This window comes from Battus philenor, unplaced genomic scaffold, assembly GCF_028537555.1.
Source record: "Battus philenor isolate CCGP_79_NKW_IND1 unplaced genomic scaffold, ilBatPhil1.0.hap1 SCAF_1, whole genome shotgun sequence".
NCBI classification, from domain to species: domain Eukaryota; kingdom Metazoa; phylum Arthropoda; class Insecta; order Lepidoptera; family Papilionidae; genus Battus; species Battus philenor.
In genome coordinates this window covers 3,033,251-3,060,721 of record NW_027181661.1, presented here as the reverse complement: position 1 = coordinate 3,060,721, position 27,471 = coordinate 3,033,251, and the positions used below count along the sequence as shown (strand labels likewise).

Genomic DNA, 27,471 nt, shown 5'->3' with positions numbered 1-27,471 from the left:
TTGTCAATACGATCTTCATAATTAATACAGCTATAGCACGTATACTATTCGATTTCCAGTAGTTGGAAGCCTGTTGGATTCAGTGTCTTCCAAGTTCCTCAAAATGGTTGTCTGTAAACCTTACGGGTGGACAAAAAGTGCCGAATACTTTTTGCCGCTGTTAAAGCGGAATTTAAATAAATTCCTCTCCACGTTCTTCGCTATGATACGCATTCTACATCGGACTTCCGGCCGGCACGATCCACCACGCAGTCATCACTTTCGTAGTAACGACATCGGTGGCCGCGTTCGCTTCACCTGTGTTCAAGCGAGGCCTGTGTCGCTCTGTTCTTTATTTACTACACTGAACACCTACACGGGTATAGTCCTTCGTCGTAATTGTAATACGATCATCAAAAGTATTTTCTAACTCAGTTTAGATGAAGCTGCACAAAGCCAAAAGTATATCAGCATAACTTCAATCATTTAAATGCAAATACCTACGCTTCGCTTACTGTTCCATGGTTTGTGTTTAAAAACCTCAACACTTTAGCGGTTATCAATTTTATGTTACGTGGCCTGCCGATTGCCACGTCAGCTTGCCAATCACCAGGGCTATATCGGTTACTTTCATCCTCTGTGGTTCTCCAGATTTCTAGATCTATCTTGTAAAGTCATTCCGAGCTCTCCGGGCTCTATTTTCAACATTTCCGAAAGAAACTTTATATGGATATTAAAATTAGATATGTTAGATAAAATCGAACGTATATACGAGTAGAGCGAATTGGGGAACCATAAAACAATACAAACCAGACATGTATACGAGTATATATATATATATATAAATAATAACGTATATGTATATATATGTTGTAACATAAATATATATATATATATATATATATATATATATATATATATATATATATATATATAGATATATATATATATATATATATATATATATATGTTTCGTCTATTAGTTAATTATATACAGCTATGTAATTCGTAAAAAAAATTCGTGTAAAAAAAACAGATCGTGTGTCAAAAAGAATCATGAAATATTGTTTAAAAATAAGATTCAATCTAATTCTCTAGAACACTGTTGTTTTTTAATTTTAAATGAAATTGAAAATAGACCTTGAACTTTAATTTTAGTGCTCTGATTAGGTTTTTTATTTATTTTAATTATCTTGTAAATAAGTGTAAGATGTAGTAGTGGCCAGTAGCTAAGATATCGATACAGTGGATGAAAGTACGTAACAAGATTCGATTATAACATCAAGCAACCATCTTTTCAACATCGGCTACTTCATAAGACTTACCTGACCTTCAAGCGGGTTGAATGACCCGGCGGCCACCTGCCATGTCTTCCCTCTTTTTATTAAATCGACCAACATTTTTACTGCGGCTTCTCGGCTAATTTTATGAAACGAAGGCTCTTTCTGACTGCACTCTGATTCAGATTTTGAATAAAAAATTAATATATTCTCGTTTCATAATGCATACTATACATTAACTTGCATTCCGTTATTAAAATCATGCGCTAACATACTTGTATGTTTTAAATATGTATTATATTTTATAAAGAGCAATGTGTTCAAAACTGCGAAGTAAAATGTATTGACTATTAAATGTTTAGTAAAATTTTTAATCGATTTACTTCGGTAATCGATTTTGTATTAAAATATTGTAATAAGTGATTCTTGCGATACTTTTTCTTATAATAACAAGCTTTGCATATATGTCTTTATGACACTTTCTTATATGCATAGAACGAATAATAATGAATCCTTTATGAGAATTTATTTAAAAACAATAAGTAACTTTCGTCTTTTTAGCCCATAGACGCTTACAATAGCTGATAAGAGCTGATGAGGAGTCAGGCATATGAGTCTCTTTCGTTGTCCCCGCAACTGAGGACTGTCCGATGTAGTATTACCCTTCGAGAAGAATTGAATGATGATATGAATTTTACTTTTTTGTGACCCGTCTTCAGTGTGGGTATGCTGTTATTTCACAGTCCATCTGTCTGCGATGTCACTTGTCAGTCCTTGAATATTATTGTAGTTTGCGTATTCTTTGATGTCAATCTCCCTTTCTGTTGGTCTATAATACACATAAATTTGTCTTTAACTAGCTGCCCTGAATGGAGCGTCCATCGAAACGATTTAAGAGCTTAACGGCCGCCCAAAACAGCGACTCTAGCGGCCCAAGTTGTGTCTCCTCCGGGTGTCCCCAAGCTTACGTTACCTTAAAAGAGGTTCGGAATCTGCAAATGCCATTTGGACAGTAGTGGTAATCTGATACAAAAAAACATCTTCCCTGACTGATTCGATACTGTCGAAAGTCACAAGCCTATCGTAGTAGAGAATAGAAAATAAAAATAAAGAATGCCTTTCAAAGTGATCACTTTATTTATGATTTTAATGTCTTAATAATAAACATCGTTTACAAATAATTTTTTGATAGTAATGTTTTAAGGCAGACAGCATTTTTCTTGGATTAAGGTATAATATACACGATATGTGTGTTACGCGCCTTTTCATGTTTTGATTGATGTTAAATGTTTGATGGCTAGAGACAGGGGTTATTATTATTTACTCTATGGCATAGATGGAAACAGATGTAATATTTTTACTTTTTTCACCTATTGGCCGTAACAAAATATAATAAAATTCTTCGAATTGGTAGAACCGTTCAAATACAACAAAAACAAGAACAACAACAGAGCAAAAAAAAAAAGTTTAATAAATTTAAATGTAATCCTGGCTGAATAGATAAATAGAACACATTTTTTTTTAAATGAGAAACTAAATGACACTTATAGTCGTGACCTTTTAATGTAATTATCTCACAAATGAGTTTTTAATAACTAATAGAGAATCGCCGGCCGTACGAAGTGATAGCCGCCCGAGTCTGACCTAATAGCATTATTAAAGGTGAAATTAACTTGAGAATTCTAAATAGTAATTTTCTTGATACCTCTTTTTACATATTCCAATTTACTTATAATAATATTATATAATATTCGTTATTTTTACGAGTAATTTTAAATCAATGTTTATAAGCAATTTTAAATCAGTGTTAGTTTACTATTAATTGAGTTATTTGAATAATTAATGTTGTTTTACATATAATTACTTCATTTTATTTTACAATTTCTCTCACTGCTTAAAGACAAACTAAAACCAATGTATGATAATCATGGTATCTTACTTCAAAACATATTCACAAGCTCTAAACCGCACAACCTGCTATGGAGGGGACTAAGATCGGGATTTATCTACAAGATCGAATCAGCAATGAGAATGTCCATAGAAGAAGAAAGACACATAGTCCAGCGAATTGGCAGGATGAAGTAGCGTCCATCCACGCTTCACACAGGCTGCTTTCTTCAGTTATAATTTAAAAATTATGAATTGATTATAATAACAATAAACGCAATAACAAATTAATAAATAAATTGTTAAACAAATTGTAATTTTTGATTTGCAACTCAAAGTGTTCGATGGTTAAGTTCAAATTTGCCAGTATTAAGAATCGGCAAGAACATGTTTGAATGCCTAGGTACCGTAGGCGTATCTCTGTGAGTCCGTATGTAGTCATTTCCACGTTTCCAATTCCGTCTTATGTCTTTTGAATTTAAAACAGGGAAGGTGAAGGCCGATCGTCGGTCCGGAAGAATATAAATATATTGTAGCACACTTCGAATAACAATATTCGCTGTTTCGTGACGCTGCTGCGTAATAGCATAATGAACGAAATCGTCATAGCATTTGAACGATATTAAGTTTGGATTCACTAACGAAAATGCAGGTTTTATCCTATTATATACATTGTAATTGGGTAAAAAGGTGTAAAAGGAGTGTATGCACATACTCATTTATCAGCAAAAAATTTTAAAGCCTTTACCTTTTTCCAATCAACCTATCAATAATAATGTGATCATTCCAAAATATGTTATATTTTTTCTATTGGAATGCGACAGCTAATAACTTCTGGTAGCGCAAAGTTTGCAGGGAAAAATAGCAAAAAATAAATTCAAATATATAGTAATTCGAATTTTGAAAAGACTTACTCTCTTATTATTACGTTCTTACTTTCTAATTATTACGTTATATATTGGTTTTAAAATAGGATGTACCTTACATTAATTGACAGGTAGTGAGCTAGTTATACGTTTACCTAATTAAAATTCTTACAGCTGGGTCATCTTCTATAAATGTTGATGTGATGGATCAATGTTTTTAATTACTCCTTACTCTATATTATGTATGAGAAAAGAAAAACTATTACAATTTTCAGAAAACACTGGATGCGTACTTTTGGCTTATTGTGGTCGACTTTTTGTTTAAGACATGTAAAACACTTCCAGTATCTATTGAAGTTGAATATAATTTAGAATTATATTATATAAACAAATTAAAAGAACCCATAAGACAATATATCTATCCAGGTAGGTCAAACAGGAAAAGCATATGAAACCATCCGTAAGGTACTATTATACGAGAAGAACCGGAACATGTTAATCGAAATAAATTTCTTACGAGATGTTATCGATCACCTAAGTGCTAGAATTCTGGGCGATCTACTTTAGAGACAGTTTTTACTCACAAAGTATTGATGTTAATAAATTTAAAACTTATTAAATAACTGCATGTTAGTATAATAAATATATGTATCTTCCTTCAATTTGATGATCTTACATCTGCTTTTTTGTCAGATGAATATATGGGAAATAAAAAATTGTAGATATATCTTATATAGGTACTGATTATGTCAAAAGGCAATTGACTTAAAGCTAATGCATATAACTATATGTTGCTAGTCTGACAATAGACGGTCTTATCGCTGAGAGCGATCTCTTCCAGACAACCATAGGAGAGAATCACTATTGCAAAAAACTGGGAGAATGGGCAATTTAGTATAAATGTAAATATAATTGCACCCATTATTAGAAATACAAAAAAAGTTTTTAAAAAAAAAAAACAAATATCTTTCATATTTATAATATTACAAAATAAGTCGATGTTATAAATATATATTATAAAAACAATGGTAATATATAATAATATGGGTAAATTAGAACTGTTTTATCATATTTTCTCTAAAATTACACTAGATGGCACTAGTCAGTAAGCCTTCATAGACAAGGTACTGCTTTACCGACGTTTTATTCTTTTTAAAACTACTCGGTATACGTGTAAAACATGCTCTAAAAATAAATAATTATAGCAAAAAATTGTGTTTCTGTTTTCCTGGATTTCGAACAGCCTACCGTCGTCTGCAAAAACATTCTTGATAACAATGTCATTTTCATAAATCTCAGAACTTTTACGGCTTTACATGAAATGTCACTCAAAACGTTTATCTATCTTCACTTTTGACTACATTTGAATTGATTTAGCGTTCCATCCTTTGTTTTTAAATCACCCGTCCCAATGTCGTCACGCTCCTTTTATCAAAAAAATTTTGATAGTTTTTGTTGTGATTGACATAATAATATTAAAAAATTCTTATTATTAATTTTAAATTAAATAAAGTAAGTTTTTGTGTCCATTAAAATAAAAACATATTTTTTGCATTTACGAAATGTATCTTACCTTACTTTTCACAAATTAGCAGATGATATGGCGTCCGAATCATGTATCGATTCGCTGATCACCTGTTTATCCGGTTCTGTTGCCGGTTATTTTGATCTAAGTCGACCAGCCATTTTGAAAGTCATCAAATCAGATTAAAAATAGCGAACTCAAAAATAGCCAACTAATAAATTTTGTAAAAGTAATTGTTTGTTAAAATTGTTGAATAACAAAAGAGTACTGGTAATAAAGGTAAGTATGTAGTCGTTATTTGTTAGATATAAAAGAATCGCAGACATATGATTGATGGAAGAAAAAATTGGAATAATGCGTAAACATAACGTTAACGGGAATAAAAAAAGGAAGCGAGTAACGATATACCTCTGACAAAGCTTGCTTTTTGCGAGAACATTTTCCTACCTTTATTCTTTTATACTAAAACGGCTTACTTCTCAAGTATCTATTTAATTAAAGTACAGCTTTATTCTTGTAGTAAATATTTTAATTAGTTTTTTTTTGTGTCTTAAAATGGCAACACGAATAAGCGTCAATTTATACATAAATTTATTTATTTATTTGAACAGTAATAGCATATACATATATCCACAGAATACTCATACTTTACATTTGCATGATATCAATTAGTCCAAGCCGAAGTCCCTCGCAGGGCCCCTAGGACTTGGCGGCCTCCCAATCCGGTAAAATAGTAGCATGTAGCGGCCCCGGCCTAAGTTCTCCTGGAAGTCGAGCTTGTTCGAGGTCTTAGGCGCCCTCTGAGCCACGCTGCCTCAAACACAAGGAGACTGCAAATGGCATTTGGGCAGAAATTAGTGTCCGGTTCCGGAAGAAAACTATACTAATTCGGTCGATATTATAATGATATCAAAAAGGGAAAAATTAGTGGAAAAATATAGCAGAATTGAAGGAACCTCTAAAAATGTGAAAGTTTTCCACGTCAATACACACACACACACACAAACACATATATTTTCGTACACTATGTATATATATATATATATATATATATATATATATAGTGTGTATTGTAATGTGTGTATTTGTATGTACATACATTTATATGTACGAGTACATATGTACATCTAAAGGTTGTCTGGTAGAGATCGCCACGAGCGATAAGACCGCCTTGTACCTTTATATGAATTGTTTATTTTTTTAGTTATTATCTATAATGTATGAAGAAGTGTAAATAAATAAATAAAATATAAATACGTCCTCTGAATCAAGTTCCACAGGATTCACTGCCTCAAAAATTCCTGAACTGAGTAATAGGATAAGTTGGTCGAGTTGCATCTGACGTTGGTCGATATGCGGTCCTTGTTTACAAAGTTGTTCGGTGATACATCAGCTTTGTTGAAGTCATTTTCTACGTTGTCAGATCACGTACATAATGGACCGTGGAGCTTGTTAAAAGTTTACCCGACTCCCCTTCTGTAATATCGTCGTCCTTTCTGTAAAGAAATTTTCCGGATTTTTTTTGGTTGTTGTACATTTTATGTTTCATTATTCGGAGTATCCCGAGCTGTTTCTTAAGATTTTAAATCTTGACGGATTATTAAGTTATTAGATTTATAAAAATTAGATATTTATTTTTATTTATTAAATATTTTTTATTGTATACGATAAGATACATAATATACAGTAAAGTACAATGGGCGGTCTTATCACACAAGGCAATCTCTTACAGAAAGCCATAGTAAGGAAAAGATAATAGTACTTATAAAGGGCAGTTCACGTGTACAAAAAAAATACATATTCAAAAAACAAATGAACATAAATATACATAAACATACGTAGACATACATACCTAAACATACATATTATACATACGTATATAACTTATATACTTATATTAAAAAAGGTTTAGTACATATTATAGAAATAATACAATAATAAATAAAAACATCTAACTAATAATAAATAAAATTATTGCTGCAATACAGAAATTTAGATTCTTTATATTACGCAATTTTTCTCAACTATAATATTAATATTACTTACAAACCATATACTGTTCTTCCGACAATTATTTAAACATTTAAAATTAAAATTAGATGAGTTGTTGGAGCCATATATTTATATATTTTATTTAATTAATTTACTTATTTATTTAAGTTATATTAATTATAATATTAACTATTTATTACTGTATTATGAATTAGTTTATGCATTATGCACACCCGTTTTTACTGTTGCGAAAATGATAAAACACAGTTAATATATATTTTTTTTGAAATGCACCCATGATTTGGTAGACGCGACGTGGTCAAGATCGCGGGAAGTGAATGGGAGGGCAATCATTGGAAGAATGAGAAGTTTTAAGACTATATTTTAAGTCACTCTTGTTTATCATGTAAATAGCATATGTTAACTATATGAAGATATCCTTGATACTTCATTCATATATCAGCTTTTGCTTATTAAGTACTTTCATCATATCGGCTATCCCATTAAGTTACACCACATCGCAGTACGCTGTTATACAACTTTGAAACTTTAGTATCTGGTGAGGATACACGCCAGTTGTTCAACTTCAAATTACGCAGAAAGAAACTCGGCTTGAAGTAGTTTCATATGACCGAGGCATGGTAAAGTACATGTATAGTTACGCCCTCTAGGAAGTGTTTTAGCAGAGTATATATAGTTTATTTTCCCGAACGGAGTTATTGTAGCGCTTTATAAACCGTACTTTTATAAGAAAGTGAAGGAGACAGAGAATATCGGGCAACAAAAATTATAAAGATGCATTTACAAATCATTACTTTTTGAAACTAACGCCAGCAATAAATTATCATTGTCTTCACAGTTGACGAACCATGTCAAGACATAGATTAAATAGTAGTCTATACAAAAATAAAAAAATTAATAAGCTATTTTTATTTTTATTATTGTACAAACAAAACAATACATTTTTACCATTAAAATCGTTATTTAACTTTTACTGTAAATATGCACAAACAAAATATACCTTGTCCTGTGTGAAGAGTATGGTTGTTACTACTTTTACTCTTGCTGTCACTCTTTCTCTTTCTTTCTCTTTTCTGCCGATAGACGCCCACCACAAGGCGTAAGCCTTCACTGAAGATATCTATGGGGAATGGCAGGCCGGTCATCGATCGCAGAGTGGTATTGTGGTATGCTGAAGACGCGGCTGCCTATTCTTAAGGAACTTATGAACAGTGGCAATCCTCTCCAAAAAAATTTATTAACTGTGGATTATATATGATTGCATTACGGGAATCGAATCAGCGACCTACGATTGCAAGTCTCGTTCTCTACCACAGGCTACAACTGCCAGCTCATGCTCACTCGTTGTACGGTGAAGTTTGAAAGAGGTTATTAATGTTAATTACAACGTGACTATATATACATGTAAAAACTTTAGCGGTGAATGCATAGCTTATTTGTCGACTTATATATTGTACATTCTAACAAAAAATAAAATAGTCTCAGAAATAATTTTTATTAATTGTTTTCGAAATTCAAATTACTACATATGAAAATTAAAAAATGTTTACTCACTGCTAAAAGTTATTGACATGTTGCATTCTGGTAGAGATTTAAGTGATCAAGGTGTAAAAGTTATTTGCCGACAAATCAGCTATATATTCACTCTTTTTACTAATTATACCCCATCACCAAATATAAATTATCTTAGTTTACAGATCGGAATTGGTCTGGTCTATATAGAGTCTGGTTCCTATGAACGCAATCTACCGTATCGTACTTTAAGTGTATAAATAATAGCATTCATGATTTATTAATGATAATGATTTATAATAATAGTATTTAATTTAGTGCGTCAATAAATGAATATAAATGATTGAAATGTCGTAAATCAGGATTGTCTTATGCTTCCGATGTACGATGTAGATTATCCTTAACTTTTTATGTACGTTTGTTTTTATGTAATGTATCAGGTATGACGTAATTTCACCACTCAATTAAGAAGGTTAATGACAACAAAGCTACCTTATATAAGTACAAAATCCCCTGAATAATAAAACTCGCCCGTGCCGCCTAAAGAAATCTGCCAGAGAGCTCGCACAGCAATAAACAACGCTTGATTAAAATCGTGAACGCTCCGTTGCTTATTTTAAAACAATCTTAATTGTTTAATTAAGTAAACACTCTATAGACGTTGAACTGGCTGGAAGGATTGAACATTATCCGTAATTAAAAAAAAATCTAAAGATGACACGTATTAACATAAAATACTTATGGGCGTAAAATTCCGGAAAAGTATTTATTTATTTAGAGTTTTGAAATAAAAAAATAATGTCGTGTTATTTTTACTTTTTCTATCTACTTTCGGACTGCACAGAAAAACAAACCGTGGTTTGCGATTTAGCAAAGTTTTACGTTTAAATACTTAAATAAATCATGCTATAAAATGTTAAATATTTTCATAAACACAAATATACGACAGTAAAAAGTTTTTACGTTTTACTCATGTAGAAAAAGTTTAATTAAACTTATATAAAAATCAAAAAAACATTTTATCTGTAAAAATCGCTATTTGATTGATGTGAGTGAAATTTAATAATTTTAGAAAACATAGTGAATGTTGATTGTAACTGATAGATAGTCCGTTTTGAATTTTACACTTTTGATAGTTCACTGAAAATTAATATTGTCGTATATCCGTATCCGTCACAAAATAAGTTATGTATTTTACATTTTTTAAAAAATAAAATGATCATTTTTTAAAGAAAATAATAATAGTTGGTTATTATAAACTCTGTAATTCATTGACATAATAAATAAGAGAGAAATTAAAAAAGTGCAAAGTTTAAAAAAATCATCTCAATATTCAAGTGTAAAAGTTTTTATGTTATCTAGGATAAAGTTGCACTGGAATAAAATACACATGAGCTCAACTTCAAGTCCCTTTAATTAAAATTTCATATCGATAACAACTCTTCTATTAATCTTTCATGCAAACAATTCCCGGAAGCGAAACGTGCCGAAGCACTGTAAACTAAATTTCTTTGCCATGCGATGGAAGTTTCAAACTGAATCCTGTGTAATTATACATAGGTCAGACTTGGGACGCAGAACTTCGGTACGCAAACTGTCTCTGCAAGTTTGTAAAGCACTCAATGCTTTGATGAAGACAATTCGTTGTTCGAGATTAAGTAATTTAGAACGAGTATTTACTTAACTACCACTTGAGAAGTAACTAGTCAGGTCGAGTAAAATGTCTTTTCGCAAATATATATATATATATATATATATTTGCAAATATATATATATATATATATATATATATATAAATATATATATATATATATATATATATATATATATATATATATATATATTAAACTACACTATGTTGACCGACAAAGTGAAGGTCAAGAGAAGTAGCGAAAACCGGGCAGCACAAGACTACCGGTGACGCAAAAGTACTGCCAATCTTTGGGGGTAGGTTTATCGGATGATGGAATGATGATGATGTATTGATGTGAGTGAATATATATATTTTACACCTATTTCCAACCTTCCTTTATAAAGTGATCACTTTAAAATATGACACGTCAATTTCTTATTCTATTGGAACGCGACAGGTCATTATCTTCTGGTAGTACGAAATCTAGTAGTACTAAACAAAAATTCTACGCTTTTTATTTGTATTTTAACATTACCATATTAATTCGAGCAGTGGTAGCTAAGCGGTAAGGATTAAAACTTGCTATCGTAGGTCGCGGGTTCAATACCCGGGATACAGTTTTACATGATTCAGAATTTGTGCAATAATTACACACGATTGCTACTACTCACTTAGTTTAACCTAAGGATAGATTGCAGCATCCTCTGCGTATTATAATTCCACACCGTGACCACTAACCCGCTTGTCAAGTGTGGCAACATGGTATATCCCCCATAGATATCTTTGGGGAAAGCCAATGCCTTGTTATTTCTGAAACCTAAGCTTACATACTTTCACACCCTTACAGCTTCTACACCCATAACTTATTGGTTAAAGGAGGTATAAACTATAACAGCTATATACTTTTTTGTATACTTAATTTATCTCGTGTGAAAATTTAAGACCTAAATTAAATATATTCTGAATTTATCATATGAAATAGTTTTCCCTACTTTTTAAAATTTATTAATAACAGTAAACGCTATATTTGTTGATTAAACATTTTTTTTTCTTTTTTTGAAACATATAACATAATCGAGGACTTTAATCTACGTAAACAGTCATATATATGTAATTGTATGCCGTAATATGGATTTTATTAATAAATGTATGTTTTCACGGTATTTTAAATAAAATCTTTCCAACTGATGCTTTTAAAACTTTATTCATCACATTTTCCACCTGTAGATTGCAACGTATATTATTACGAAAATAAATTACAATGTATTTTTATTAAAAAGAACAAAATGTTTTTGCCCACAGATTTTATGGTCTAACTTTTATTGTAAATTTACATAGACGATTTAAAAAAAAATCACCTTAGCTTAATTATTCTTTATATAAAATAACTGTATAAAATAGCTAATGCTATGTTGTGTTATACTGTGACATTTATGTCACACGCCTGGCCTAGTTTTGATCTTAGAGTTGAGCAAAGTTATTTATATATTGTAAATTAATATAAGAAATTTCCACACCTATATACCAACTCACAATAATATCTCTGGAACCGTAAAATTTAGAAACCTAAATACTTTTATGGCTTGTTTAAAAATTACTAAAAACACTACACAAACAAATGGCAGTATAGATTGGTGTTAGTTATTATATTTATATATATATATATATATATATATATTTATATACACATTTATATACACAGTGTAGTTTTAACAACTTAACTTGTATAAGCTTCGATATATTTTTATATGATAACAGAATGAAAATTTAAATATTAAAGAAGGTCACAACGTAAGCGAAGAACGATAAAAATATTTCCCAAGACAATATTGCGTTAAATACGTTATTATTTCGATTCTATTTCTGTACCCTTCGGGTTTGGGATGTAAAATTAATAAGCATCAGTCTGTTTCAATTACTTAGATCGTTACGGCTGTAACAAACGTGTAAGCCCTGCGAGAAAAGTACACTCGCTTCGCGCTTATTAACGGAAACATAGATTCCGCCTTGTTATGTTGACTTAATAAACTACGGAACGTTGTTGTGTTTGCAAAAGGTCGACGAAACAAAAGCCAACTACTAACAAGCTTATATATAATTTATGATATTTGCTTTGAGGTTAACATTAAATCAGCGCAATGAATTTATTGTTTCGAAATCGTTTCGTGAATATAATATATAAATTGTTACCGATTTTTGGTGATAGCGAATTTTTTCCCGATTCCCTTATAAATAAATTAGTCAAATCTGTCTATTAAAGATAGGCACCACATAACCCTTAAATGCATGGTTTCTTATTGCAGCCTGGAAAAAATGTTTCCTGGTAGGTATTTAATAATTACACATATCTGTTAAAAAAAATAGATTTGCCGCCGAAACTTGCATAATTTCTTTTTTGACACTCAATATATTTATTATCTATGGTCGTCGAAGTGCGTTCGGAAACACATACCACACGAATTAAAAAAAAAAAAAAGAAACGTGGTATGTATACATTTCGCAACAAGATGCATGTAAGGGTTAAAGATATTGAGTTTTGACAACATTATGTCTCTTAAAGCACCTGGGTATAAATAAAATTACTTAACGTTTCATGTAATAGTTTAGATTGTACATGCACCAGTTAAATGACCTCGAACGGACAGATGCCATCGTCCCTGTGGCTTTCCAAGTAACATGCTCAGACCAGTCCCCAACGTTTGTTAACACTGATTGCGTCTCCGTGGAGAGTTCACCGCTTTGACCTTAATGGCGGCTATTAGAAGCCATTGAGAATTGCCCACTCACAGCTGCAAATATTTGACCGAGTCACTGATCACATATGTTAACGTTGATTTTGTAGGTAGCTTACACAGATAGATATAAATTTTACCGCCTACAATGCTGAAACGTTTTAGTTTAAATGACGTTTTAAGAAAATCTCATAATCGCCTTTGAAATGGTCGCACGCGCGTACGTTGCCTTATTTCAAATATTATTACGGAATAATATTTGCAATAAACGACTTTCGAGTATCTCCTGATATAGTGACACACGCGGATTCACAACAAATCGTTGTCGTCTTTTAGGCCTACAGACGCCCACTGCATATCTTAGTTCTCTTCCAAAAGATATATATGGGGGATATGCTATAATCGCCATGCTTAGCATTGTTGTATTATAGTACGCAAAAAACACTGGCACCCGTCCTCTATAAACTTGTTTGTAAGCAGTGGAAATAAGTATGAATTATTTAACATTGTATCTCGGGAATAGAACTTGTAACCTACGCCAAAAAGTCACAGTTTTCTACCGCTGTACTACCATTGTTCGTATACAAAAAATAAAGAGTTTTATTTCTCTACTCGGGAAGAACAATCAACTAAAGTGACTCTTAATACAATATCCTAATATTTTATAATTTACGCATAGTTTTCATAACGGTAATCAATTTTAACTTACATCTATTTTTTGAAAGAATTCAACACTTTGGATGGAGAACAAAAATTGACATTCAAATCATTGCAAACGAAAAGACTTGGTATATAATGACTAGCGTAAAACTAAACAAAATAAAGTGACGTAAAACAAGCTCTAAATTCAGTTAGAATTTCAAATGAAGTGTACATTTCATTAGACGATATCATTGTCGCTTTCCTTCTGGCCCAGCGCCTGAGCTAATGAGACGAGAGACGAGTTGTCGGTGCGATTAAGTTGTAAGAAAAGGATTGCTTACGATCGTTGTTGTAAAAACTACACAGTATTAAATCGAAATATTTAGGCTTTTTTTGTATTCAAAAAGGATTTTTACGCACTACCTCCTAACCTTAGTTTCTGTAATGCTAATCAATTTTAATTTACGAATATTCTCTTGTTGATCATTGTTTTACATTAGCTTTTATAATACGCGAACAAAAACGTTGATTTTGATTTTTAATTGATCGCAGATTAACGGACCCTCCGTATGAAATTGAGTTTCTGGAATCTTTGTTCCTTTACCAACAATTCCAAACAATGATAGGGTAACCATGTATTTCTTTTAATTAAAATCGCAGCTTTTGTTAAGAAATATTGCGAGTTATTTTATTTTAATATATAAAAATTTAATTCGAAAATTCACATATAAATAAAATAATTATGTGATACTTGCTAACTGTTTTTACCTCTCTTTAATTTCTTATCTAAATACAGTAAATGGAAAATAATTTCTTTTATCATATATGAACACTTTCCTGTTAGCTTGTATTTAATACTCATCCCAATTTTAAAGTAAATGCTGACACGACGGTGACATTAGTTTTACTTTGAACGGAGATAGCTATACAATATATAGAGGTAAATAATATCTTTGACGTTAAATGTAACCAAAATATTTAATCATAGTTTCAACGAACTTAGACACCCAAGACGGGTTAAGAAGAGATTGATAGTTAATAATTTTGAACGTTACGTATAGTGAACGCTGTTCTTATTTAATCTAACGTTGATCTTTATTAGTTGCACTAACGTCAATGAGAGCATATTGATTTTGTAGTAATCTGTTTTTGTAGTAATCTGTTTATTTTTTACACACAAGGATATATATACATAGTTGCATAATAGTTAAAAAAATAACAATGGGCGGTCTTATCAATTTCTTGCAGACAACCAGACTATCGAAACTGTAGGGAGATAAATACATATACATATATACAAACATACATACATAATACATATAAGTATTCAGAATATACACTTATGGTAATTAACTTAATCAATATTTACTCGATACATATATGAGAATAGATACTCGGTACATACATAATAATAGTTGACATATGTAATTCTAATAAACAGAATATAAAATATAAATAGTTTTGACTGGTCTTTTAGAAACAGTACATAGGAGGGTTGCTCTTCACATTTTTAGCCGATGGACGCCCATTGCGAGGCATATGCCTCCCCAAATATCGGTACGATGACCTGTCTTGTACTGCCCGCAATTCAGCTACTTCCCGCGACCATAAGTATGTCGTTGTTCCACCTGACCATGCCACTTCATCATTGCCATTTCAAACGACCAGTTCTTCGAGCTACGTCAGTGATCTTGGTTCTTTTGCGAATTTCCTCATTTCTGATTTGTTCTCGCAGCGAAACTCCATAAGTGGGTTGTAAATAAAACTATTTAAAAAAAATATATATTAATACATATATCTCTTGTTACAGATTTAAGAGTGCGAAGCCGCAAAGGCGTTTGTCGAAATGTTTAAGCGGGGAATGAAAGCTCGCTATGTACGCATAGTGTTAAAAGCAAGAGCATGGAAGGCGCCGATGAAACTTCTAAAGTGGCGTAAATCTTCTAAAAAAGAATATGATCTGGTGTCGGACGATGAGTACGACACTCGCATTCCTCTCCATCCTGACGAGGCGTTCCAGTATGGCATCACCTTTCATGCCAAGGTCAGTTGATATTTTTTTTTTTTTAATTTTATTTATTGAGGAAACTTAAAAAATGGTTACACAATAATATGCTACATACACAACGAGATGTCTTCACAAGTTTCCCCATTTCACCGATTTAGATTGTGTGGATGTACAAATCGATCAAAATATGAGTGGAGTCTTCTTTCTGCTCGTCATCTTGGAAATCTATTGGGAAAACATATTTCCAGTAGTGTCCGCCTTACGGCTGAAATGACAATGATTATGTATTATTGGTAAAATGCATAGTTTTAAAAAAAATTTAAACAAAAGTTTATTTCCCTAACGATTGTTGTCACATTTTTTAATCGTTAAAGATTTTTGAAGACGCTGACTATGATTTTTAATTAAAAGTTCCGTCTTTACGTTCATTTTAATTTTTATAATTTGAAGTTCATATATGAGTTGCACTTTATATGTATAATTATTGAAATTGCTCGTAAGAAGTGGTTGAGAGAACTACTGAATATCTCGTTACATTGAAAGCCTATGTTACACGGTTGACTGGTTTCAAGCCGCAATAATGATAATCATTTTACAGCCATCAAGTCGCGTTTAGTGGGGAAATTGCTCGAATTACATTGTCTAAGTAACCAATGACATAGTCTTGCTATAGGCGGTTCCAATGAAGCCTACATGATCAAATGTTTCCGATTAAAAAGTTATTATTTAAAGTTCCATTAGTATAAGTTCACAAAAATGTTTACATTATTAATATTTTCGACGTTGAACGTTCGCTCATAAGATTGGTTGGAAGCGAACTGACTCATATCTTTCAACGGCCTCAACCTGGCCATTTGCCCATCTTTTGAGTGGACACCCTATGCCGCACTTGCTAATCCAGCTCTTCCAACCGCTATCCAATAGTCACGTTTCTAAATTTTTGTCTAAATTACAAAATAAAACTAAGAATTATTAGCAACACCAATCAAAGAAACAGAAACACATAATCAAAATAAACTTAAACACGAAGTCAATTAATGATTAAAAATCAATAATATTACCATTTCAATAAAAAGATTTCAAAGATATATCCAGTAGAAATAAAATGAAGAAATAATTTCAATATAAAAATAGAAAAAAAAACATCGCAGAAGTAAAATCATCGGCGCCGGTAGACACCCATTAGATGGACCGCCGACATATTTCAGGTCATGGGATCTTTGAGAGAGATCTATGCCATGCAGTGCAGTGCAGAATATTTTAATTAATAATATAAAAAATAATAGATATAGAACACATAAAGTTTTCTAATAGGAACGAAAGAAAGCGATCTGCGTACAACCTTAACAAAGACAAAGTCTTTAATGGAATCAGGCGTTACCTTGCGGAAGTCCATCCTAAGTAAGAAAAGGACCAATATTTAGCCACTTCCGCACATGCAGTAGTAGTCGTGCAACAAGAGACTCTGTTTTTAGCATTAATCGGTGTAACATAACTCCTGAAGACGCCCCGTGAAGGGGTAAAACACGTGTTGAGTGATTTGGCGGTGGCAGTTGTGTGATTCGCATTGTTTTATCGCATACGCATTTATCAGCGGGCTGGCGGGTGGTGCACTTTGTTGCACGACTACTACTGCATGTGCGAAAGTGGCTAAATATTGGTCCTTTTCTTACTAAACACAAACTCAAAATTGTTTTGTTATAACAGATCAATACAATCATTAACAATCTTTAGCTTAAAATTAAGTTCACGCTAATTTTTGTAGCACTACCAACTGTTAAGTATTAACACAATACTCAGTGGGGCTATAACAATTCATATACCAACAAATGTATCGTGAACATACTCTGAAATAGAATAATATGCCTTTTGGCAGATCCCGCGCTTAATAAATTTCTTTAATTTACAAAGAGATAATAGTTTGTTATAAAACCCTAAACATTGACCTACGAACATGTGAAACACCTAGGCATAATAGCGGGTCCAATAAGTTCAATAACAAAGACGTGAGACTATATTTAAAAAAATCAGTTACAGTGTAAATAATTTTTTTAAGTTATAATAAAGCATATGAATTGCTCTAAACTGAAAAATTTGGATCTGAATTTGTTGCGGGATTGCCTTAGATCTGGGCCTGTATAACAATCGTAGTTAGTTAAAAGATGCTGTTAAAGGGAACTCTAAATCGTGTAAATCATTCTAAGTATCCACTTATAAAAAAAATGACAACTTCCAATATAGCATTAATATCGTTTATACTAAAACTAACTAGAGTATACAAGAGTATCAATAAACATAATAGGCACTAAGTATAATCAACCGAATTTCTATACCAATAAGGTAGATAATTCATTACACACTGTGAGGTACTACGATGTTATTGAAGCGATCGAAACAGAAGTTCTAAAATTTTTGCTCACTTAATAATTGTCATTCATTGTCGCATAAGGACACTTGCAACGCGTATATTCTCTATTCAGCCTTTGTACATATTTCTCGAAAAACATTCCACTAATTAGATATCACTTCGAAATTATATTTTTATGCACTTAATGAAGATATTTTACTCACAGCGTATTCTACTCGCTATTCCCTCGGCGCCTCCTTCAGAAAGTTCGAAAGACATCCTAAAGATGGCTTTACGGATCCTATCGCAGGGTTCCCAAATCCCATAACACACCACACGCTTTAGATACTCACAACAATATCCACTCCACTGACGTTCACTCATCGTACGAAAAAACGCGTGCGATATACCAAAAACAAGTACAACACTCACCACGGATCAAAACGCAAACTGCGTCGGCCGTCCAACACCGTCGTCGCGAACAATGTGGGCGATCCAAGGAAGGATTAGTCTCCTTACTTAGATTGCTGAGTGTTCCACGCTGCCTTCTAATCCTCACTCCACATCAACTACACCAACATCAACACTGACACGACCAAGTAAGTCTCATATTCACTGCTTCCACATCTATTGGTGTGTCAAATGTAGGTTCAGAAAAAACGAATGCTTTATAGTCTTTAGTATAGTTCACGGACCCTTCCGCTGCGTGAAGTCATGTCAGACAAAGCTGTAAAAGCCTTAAGGCTAACAGCACTAACATCATCGAAACAGTACAGTACAGTGATGATATTTCAATTAGCAGCGCAACCCAGTCGGCCGGAAAAACTAGCGGCTAGTGCGCCCGTCTGGTCTGTACTGAAGGAGTTAAGTGTGGAGGGCAGCGTGGACCACTCGGCAATATAAGGAAGGATGCTGATCCTACCTCGGATCGCCCACGCTGTTCGCGGCGGCGGCGTCGGGAGGCTGACACCGTTTACGTAACGGACGGTAGGAAGTATGGTGAATGATCTTTGTGCATCGCACGCGTATTTTCGTGCGGTGAGCGGTCGCCAGTGGAGTACAGCCTAGATATTTCAAGTACATAATACATGCCTTTGATTTATTTTACCGATGTTAGTTACATCTCCAACTCGACTACCTAAATTCACCGGAAGTTGCTGAATTAGTCAGGCCTACCCTTTGTCTTTCTTCTCGTTTACAAGCGAAGCATTTGACTACTGACTTTCCTGACCTTAAGCGATGACGAGGTCTACGATGGTACTTGCTTGCCTAGAAGAAACCTATTCACTCTTTTGTTCTGAAGCCTCCTGAGTTATAATTACCTGGAGACAATGGTGCTAGTTGGTTGTTCGACTCCTTGGCTGTTCGCATTATAAAAGAATTATTAAAACGCTTAGTGTGTCTTCAAAAATCTTCTTAATCCGTACGTCTTGTTGTCCGATGGAAGAATGGAGATGGTGGAATTATTTTGTGTAACCTTACGTTTATTTTGGAAAACTCCTATCTCTTCCACACTCTACGCTCTTTCCCTGATGTTATGATGAATTTTTGTCTTCTCATACTGCTGTATAATGCGATAACATACGAGGGATCACTATGAATAATTTGAAATATAATTTTTTTTTAAATAAATTCTAGTGTTAATTTTAATATACTTTTATCACTAGCAACATTACAGTTACATGAATCTAATGCTTCACTAATCTAAGAGATTAGTTGTTTGTGACGAATTGACGGAGCGATTTTTTTCCACGCTTACATTGCCTGAATTCTAAATGAGCCAACAAATCGCCGACGTTAAATTATTTGGTACTCCCTTTACACTTTTAAATTTGTTTCGTATATATATGTATATTTATTATATTATCTAGTCTAATTTTGTATTTATAATGTTTTTTTTTTAATTTCTGTTTAAAACCCATGTAACTTTAAGTTGAAGGATGCTATTAAATTGATTCTCTTCTTGTATTATTCTTAAGATATACACGAATAGACACAGTTAATGACCCTTTGTAGATATAAATACATAAATAAAAGTAATTAAAATCATCACCATGCCTGCCGATAGATGTCCACTACAAGATATAGGCCCCACCCAAAGGGCGCTGCAATGACCGATCCTGTGCTGCCCGTATCTAAGGATTTCTGGGACTTTGTCTACGTCGTCAATGCTCCTAGTGGTCTATCACCTCTCCACCGTGGTCGTACCATACACCTACGGTTACATTTAAAATAGACTGTTATAATAACATTAATATTAAAACATTATATGTACTGTTAACCTTTTATGTCGCGTGAAATGAATTTATTTATGAGGGTATTCGGGTTTCTTTAATATAGAGGCTTATAAAGATAGCAATCAATAGACGTTCCTTGACCCGTGCGGCTTCCTAAACCAGGATTAAGTTTATTTCGCTAAACTGTTTATTTGTTTTGATGCGTCTCATATATAATAATGTAGAACATAAACGGGAAAATTATTTTGATGTCATTTCTCGCATCATAACTTTGGATAATGTTTCATATCATATATAACACCCGAACGTGATGAGAGTAATATATATTATCTACGTTTATATATTTATAAGACTATTTTACCTTCAAAATAAAGACTGCTCTTGTACAATTTTATTAAAGCATTCTCTTTTAACACGATTGTTCTAACACACGTGATCCCACATGATTTTAAATCATAAGGCAGTGACTAAAACAAAATTAAAACCTTATTCGAGTATATGCAATAAAATGGAAAATGATGAATATATATAGGCACATAACTCAGTATCATCTCCCTACGAAAGTCGGCAACAATTAAAGAATCCTTAATTTTTGATATCGCAGCTCTAAAGATCTAACGGGTGTTTATTCGAAACTATGGGCGTAAGTTTTATAACCAAGACGTCTTATACAAACACTTCGCTTTCCGTTAATCTTACCTTGTACGATAATTTGCAGTAGCTTGTACTTTGTGTACTTTGTGTATCTCTAATGTATGGTAGGTACACCTTATCAAAAAGTCAATGGTTTCAGAAATAATCAATAATTATTGTAAGAAAGTCCTAGAACATCATGAAAAGGAGATCATAGCTCGCATAACCTCTGGAAATAAATGTTTCTACCTTACCTTACCCGTACCTTGCAGCAATCTATTAACTACCGAGTATAAGTTAGATATTACAAAACGATAATCTGCTCAGTTGTGACCTATGCATGTGAAACCTGAACGATTACACAGAAAGACGACATAAAACTAGCAATATTCAAGAAGAAAATCTTAAAAACAATTTTCGAACCAGCACGAGACGATAATGGATTTGATTTACAATGAAGCGATAAATAGTTTCACAAGTCACGAAGGATCAGACCGGCAGGCCACTTGGAAAGAATGAATCACACCAGGGCTATTAACAACATCTCCAAGTGGACCTCGCAACAAAAAAGACAGAGAAGAAGACCCATGAAGAGGTGACTCGAATGTGTACAAGAAGATCTTAAGAGTATTGGAAGAAAAACATCTTGGCAAACAACCGCCAAGGATAGCAAGATGGAGAAGATCGTGGAGGAGGCCGTGACTTATGAAGGGTTGTAGCGCAAAAGGAAGAAGAAAAATTGTTTTCAAAATTCGGAGAACTAAATATACATATACATTTTCATATACATATTCACGCGTGTAAAAAAAGTAAATGTGTATTCGAAGCGTCTGTGATCGTTTCATATACTATCGATCTAATTGACGTCCAGTTGAGACCAATTAAGTTCTAACTAATTAATCGTCTGATCTTTCGCCCAAATGTCAACCGAAATTGAGAGAGCGTAGAAATTGAAAATGGAACAGTACTAGTGTCACAATATTATACCGTATTCAAAAATTACATATTTTTATAGGTAACCTCTTTTATAGAACCATTGTGGTTTTTTTACTCAACTAGCAAGTAAACATAACTAGGAATGGCCATGATTATCATCATATCCGCCTGCATCCACCGTTTTCTGATAACCAGAATACAGTAGTTTGTCTGACCATCTTCTAGTCTCCACTACAGAAAGTTATGACCCTAGCGGCTCTCTGTATTCCAGTCTCTATGTGGCCTTCCAACTATCACTTCAACTTGATCCCAAACCGAGGTCCCTTCTTGGAGCCCTAGGGTTTCTCTTTGGAGTGTTCACCGAGGCTTTTTCGCGACCATTTATACGGTAAATTAATGGTACATAGTGTTTTGAGCTGACTTCTCTGGGCGTCCTAGGGCTTCGCCTCTTAAAGGCACTAGGCGCCCTCTGCTCCATGCCACGACCAAATTCGTGGAACCTGCAAATGCTATTTTAACAACAACGAGAGTCCAAGGCAAAAAAACTTTTAAGTAGGGTAATAAAAAAATCTACGTAGTAAAAAGTTTGTCGTCGATGATAATACGGATCACCACCTACCTTACTATATTCCTTAGGGTAATATATTATTAATTAGGTTTTATATTCAACTTGAAGGTAAACACGATCTTTGTAATAATATTTCGAAATTAAAGAAATAAAAATAATTATAAATTCATTCTTTGCAGTTTCCTTAGAAATACATCAAGTTTATTAAAGTTTTCACTTCCATTCTCTTGACTTTATTAACTAATGTAAACATAGCTTATTGAGTAAAAACTCTTCATAATTTCTTATTAAATTTGAATTGTTCATGTTTATGTTTATTTATAAACACATTAAGAGAGTATTTAGAAATAGACATATTTTACTAGTTATAATTATGTGTAACTTATTCGCACACAGTTAAATAAATTCCTCTTAGAGAATATACAGATTGTGATCCACTCTAGTGTGGATAAAAGAATAACCAGCCGATTTTTTCCGGGAAATTTCTGACCCAAAAAAAAAGAAGAAAATATTTCAAGTACGGTGTAATATAGACCTTATGTTTCAATTTTAGTGAGGAGATGTGTGAATTTGAATAAAATATAGGTTTATAAAACTTTAACTATCAGGTTTTTCGTAACGTATGAAAGCTATTTGTAAAGCGATTGGGGTGTCTGATGTCTTGCTATGTTCCATCAGTACCGGCGTATACATTAAAGGATCGAATAGCGCGGCGTTGAACGATGAGGCCATTTGTTTATAAGACGGACGGCACCCGAATAGATAGCTCGTATGTACCCTTAGCGACAGCAAAAGAGAATGTCGTTCAGTCTAAATCTTTCTTTTTCATTATTAAACCTACTATCGAATTTACCTCGTTAATATCATTGTATGTTTATTAATATATATATACTAGCTATTCCCGCAAACGTTGTTTTGCAAAAAAAATAAGGTTTTAATTAACAAAAAAAATAAGGGTTGATCGTAGAGTGGTAAAAATTTAAGGGTGTATGCATTTTTGTATGCTGTGTCATAATAAAGTAAAAACCAAAAAAATTGTCTAAAAAATAAAAAAAATAATTTAGGGGTGGACCACTCTTATCACTTAGGGGTATGAAAAATAGATAGTAGCCGATTCTCAGATCTACTGAATATGAATATAAAATTTGGTAAAAGTCGGACAAGCCGTTTAGGAGGAGTTCAAGTTCGAACACCGTGACACGAGAATTTTATATATTAGATGCATAGGTCACAATGGGCGGATTATCGTTTTGTAATACCTAGCTTAGGTAGTCTAGCATGTGTAGAAATATCTATTTTCAGTGGTTATGAGAGCTATGATCTCCTATTATTATATTATTTATTATTTTTAAAATCATTTGCTCTTTGATAAGGTGTACATATATTAATAGAGCAACTCAAAAGACGAGTTACTGCACCTTATCATACAAGGTAAGATTAATGGAAAGCGAAGTGTTTATAGAATACAAATGGTTATAAAACTTGCGCGAGTGGTCTGGGAAGAACATCAGTTCGATCTTCAGAGCCGCGATGTCAAAAATTGAGATTGATGACTTTCGTAATCATATGGATGCTATAAAAAAGTAGAAGAATACATTAGTTGACAGCAAAACATTCACTCATTCAAATCTTTTCCACATGTAACGAATTCCCTTGTATGTGAGTATTGTGCATACTGTGTTTTGTGCCTATATATATATTCATCATTTTTCATTCTACTGTATAAACTTGAATAAGATTTCAATTTTGTTTTCATTGGTTTCTGTCTTAAGTTTTAAAATCGTGTGGACATATTTTTATATTTATGTTCCTGAAGTCGCTGGATACGGCAGAGCGAGATCGGCCATTATGTCGATCTTTCGGGAATACATTTGCCATGCAATGGGCGTCTATCAGCTGATATGAATAAATTTATATTATTTATTAACGCGCATAAAAGTATTATAAACACCAGGGTTTCAACGTCATAAAAATCTTTTGTTTACAAAATCGCGATCAAAAGAACCCTGTCTGTATTCCTGCCATTAACATAGTTATGTATTTTTCAAGAACGTTTCAATATTATTACAGTCAAAATATTCGACACAATCCGCAGACCGTATATTTGAAAAAGGAATGACAGGGGTGTATAAAAACGGCTGACGCTACCAACAGTGACGTTGACTTTAAGAATCAATGTAATATTTTCGTCCAGCCATTTCATTTTTACGAGACATAAAATGACGAAGGTGGCATAGTAATAAGTTTTCCCTTAAAATTCGTACCTCAACAGCTTCATATTAATAGGAATGATAAATAGAAAGACGATTTTTCGATTTAACATTTCCAATTCGTCATTTCTTTTAGTCTATATAAGTCATTTTTTTTTTTTAAAAAAGGACTTCAATTTGTTTTGTGGCCAAAAAAAAAACTAAAAACTTGCAAAAAAAATTTAAAAACTACACTTACTTTTTCATGAAAACGATGGAGTATATTTACACGTATCTATTTCTCACACCTTTGACAACAACTTTGAAAAAAAAAAGTTTTTGTGACGTTTTCAAACAAAAAAATGCCGTGTTCTGTAAAAAAATAATAACATTAATAAAAGTTATTATTTCAAGTAATCGTTGTTAAATATTAAAACATTCAATTAATAAATAAAATAATCACTTTGAAATCCGTTTAGGCTATTTATTTTTTTAATTGAACTGTGATAGCGATAATTTTTCACAATACGAACTCTGTCGCAGTAGATGTTATTTATCTTTGTCAACACGTCCCTTCGATCTCATGGTTGTCGACCAAACGTCTGTAGATATTAAGTTACCCAACTTTAAATATCGTAGCCTTATTATGTTCGGACTCAATTCTCTTTACAGCCTATCTCATGGGGCCAGGGCATTTTTATTTCTCTATTTATTCGACTAATCTCCCTCCCTCTCACGAAAAAAACATCTGAATTACTCTTCTTTAAATTTGATCAAAACTTGAATCAAGTTGAACTCCCTCATAAAGGCATCGTTGAATTTAAGATACGTGCCTACGATGGTTTCAAGCGCGCTATGATCTTCGAAGAGCCGAAACCACCCAATATAATCGTGATTTTTTACACTATTTTTTGTATGAAAACTGTTTTAGTACGTAAAAGTCGAGAAACGGAAGAATTAATTAAAAAACAAAATATGTGTTTTTGCTGAAATTTTTTAAGCCTTATATAAAGGATTAGATTATTAAAGATAAAGAATATAAATAAGTTTCGATAATAATAGGTACAAAAGACCCGTAGAAAGTACAAACGAATGTACACCACACCATTTATCTCAACTGCATACCCCCGCTGTTATACTGCACTCTTAAACGCCACTTAAACTCTAAGACGAGCCATTAATAGGATTAGATCGAAGGGAGCAGTGGCTTGCATTGCAATTTGTGCTCTATTACAAAACCTATAACAGCACTTACAGCAGCATAATTCAATATTACCGGCGTATGGAAAGATGAGGTTCGGTTCACGGCAATGTAAGCAAGTTACATTTCACAATATCGATACTGCATGTCTTAAATATATTGTTAATTGTATCCTGGGGATACTTATTTATTAAGGAAAACACACCAGTAATAAGTGTATATTTCCTCTTCTCAGACATATTTTTTTTTCTATTAGACTGCGATGGGTTTATAAATTTTTATGTGACGAAATCTGTGATGGTGTGTGGTATAATACATAAAGAAAAACAAAAGGATTGAATTAATATTAGAGAATTTAAGTATAAATAAGTAGAATACTGTACCTTAGGGATACTTAATTAATTTATCTATGAACAAAAGCACAAGATAAAGAGGTGTATATTTTCTCTTCTCAAAAATATAATGATTTTTTTTATTGCTTCTGTTACACTGTGACGGCCTTATAAGTTTTTATATGTCGAAATCTGTCATTGTGTGTGGTATAATAAATAAAGTGGAAAAAGATTAAAGTAACCTTAGCGAATTTAAACGTAGTCTGTTTTAGTTCAAACAGTTTATTTTGCTACAAATCACTATGATGAACCGAAGTTTTCGATTAGAAAAACTGCTAAGCAAGTTGAGCGTAAATCTTCACAGCTTTAGTTTTTCAATTACTCTTTCAGACTGCACTAACTTTTAAATGCCGAAAGTTTGTTTTGTTACAATATTTCTTGGGCGGCGTCGGTTTTAATAAGAACTTAAAGAGAGTTTAATTGTTAACAATTGTGGAAGAATAAAGCCGATTTTCTTTTTGAAACTGTTTCGAGAGTACTTAGTTTCTTTTCATTATTCAAAAGACGTATTTAACATTTTCGTCGGTAAAATTTGTATTGTTTTGAAATGATATATTTTATTTTAATAACTAACTAACTACCCTGACAATTGTAGTCAATTTGAAAACATGCTGAATATAATCCTTACTTGGTATTTAAGTTTTAGTTCTCCTCGAAGATTTGATAGCTAGGGTCGAAAAAAAATGTTGTAAATTTATATGTTAATTGCAACATTTCCATTTCTTTCTTCATGAGAACCTTAGGCTATGTCGAAATATGGATGAAAAAATTGCAAGATTGATAAAGCCATTTATGAGTTTTGCTTGCTTGAAACATTTTGTGTCTTACTTGCATCGTATCTCTCACGACAGAGGATCATGACATTTTTTGCAAAGTTCGTGGCGTACTATA

At 32.6% G+C, this 27,471-nt stretch overlaps 1 protein-coding gene across 1 annotated transcript in view; it reads left to right on the top strand.

Annotated features, from left to right (window-relative positions):
• LOC137920250 (carboxyl-terminal PDZ ligand of neuronal nitric oxide synthase protein) overlaps window positions 1–27,471 on the top strand; it is a 225,148-nt gene that overhangs the window by 36,224 nt on the left and 161,453 nt on the right. The window contains exon 2 of the mRNA XM_068763531.1: window positions 15,880–16,113. Coding sequence (XP_068619632.1) covers window positions 15,916–16,113 — 198 coding nt within the window. The 5' untranslated portion in view covers window positions 15,880–15,915. The remainder of the gene's footprint in view (window positions 1–15,879; window positions 16,114–27,471) is intronic.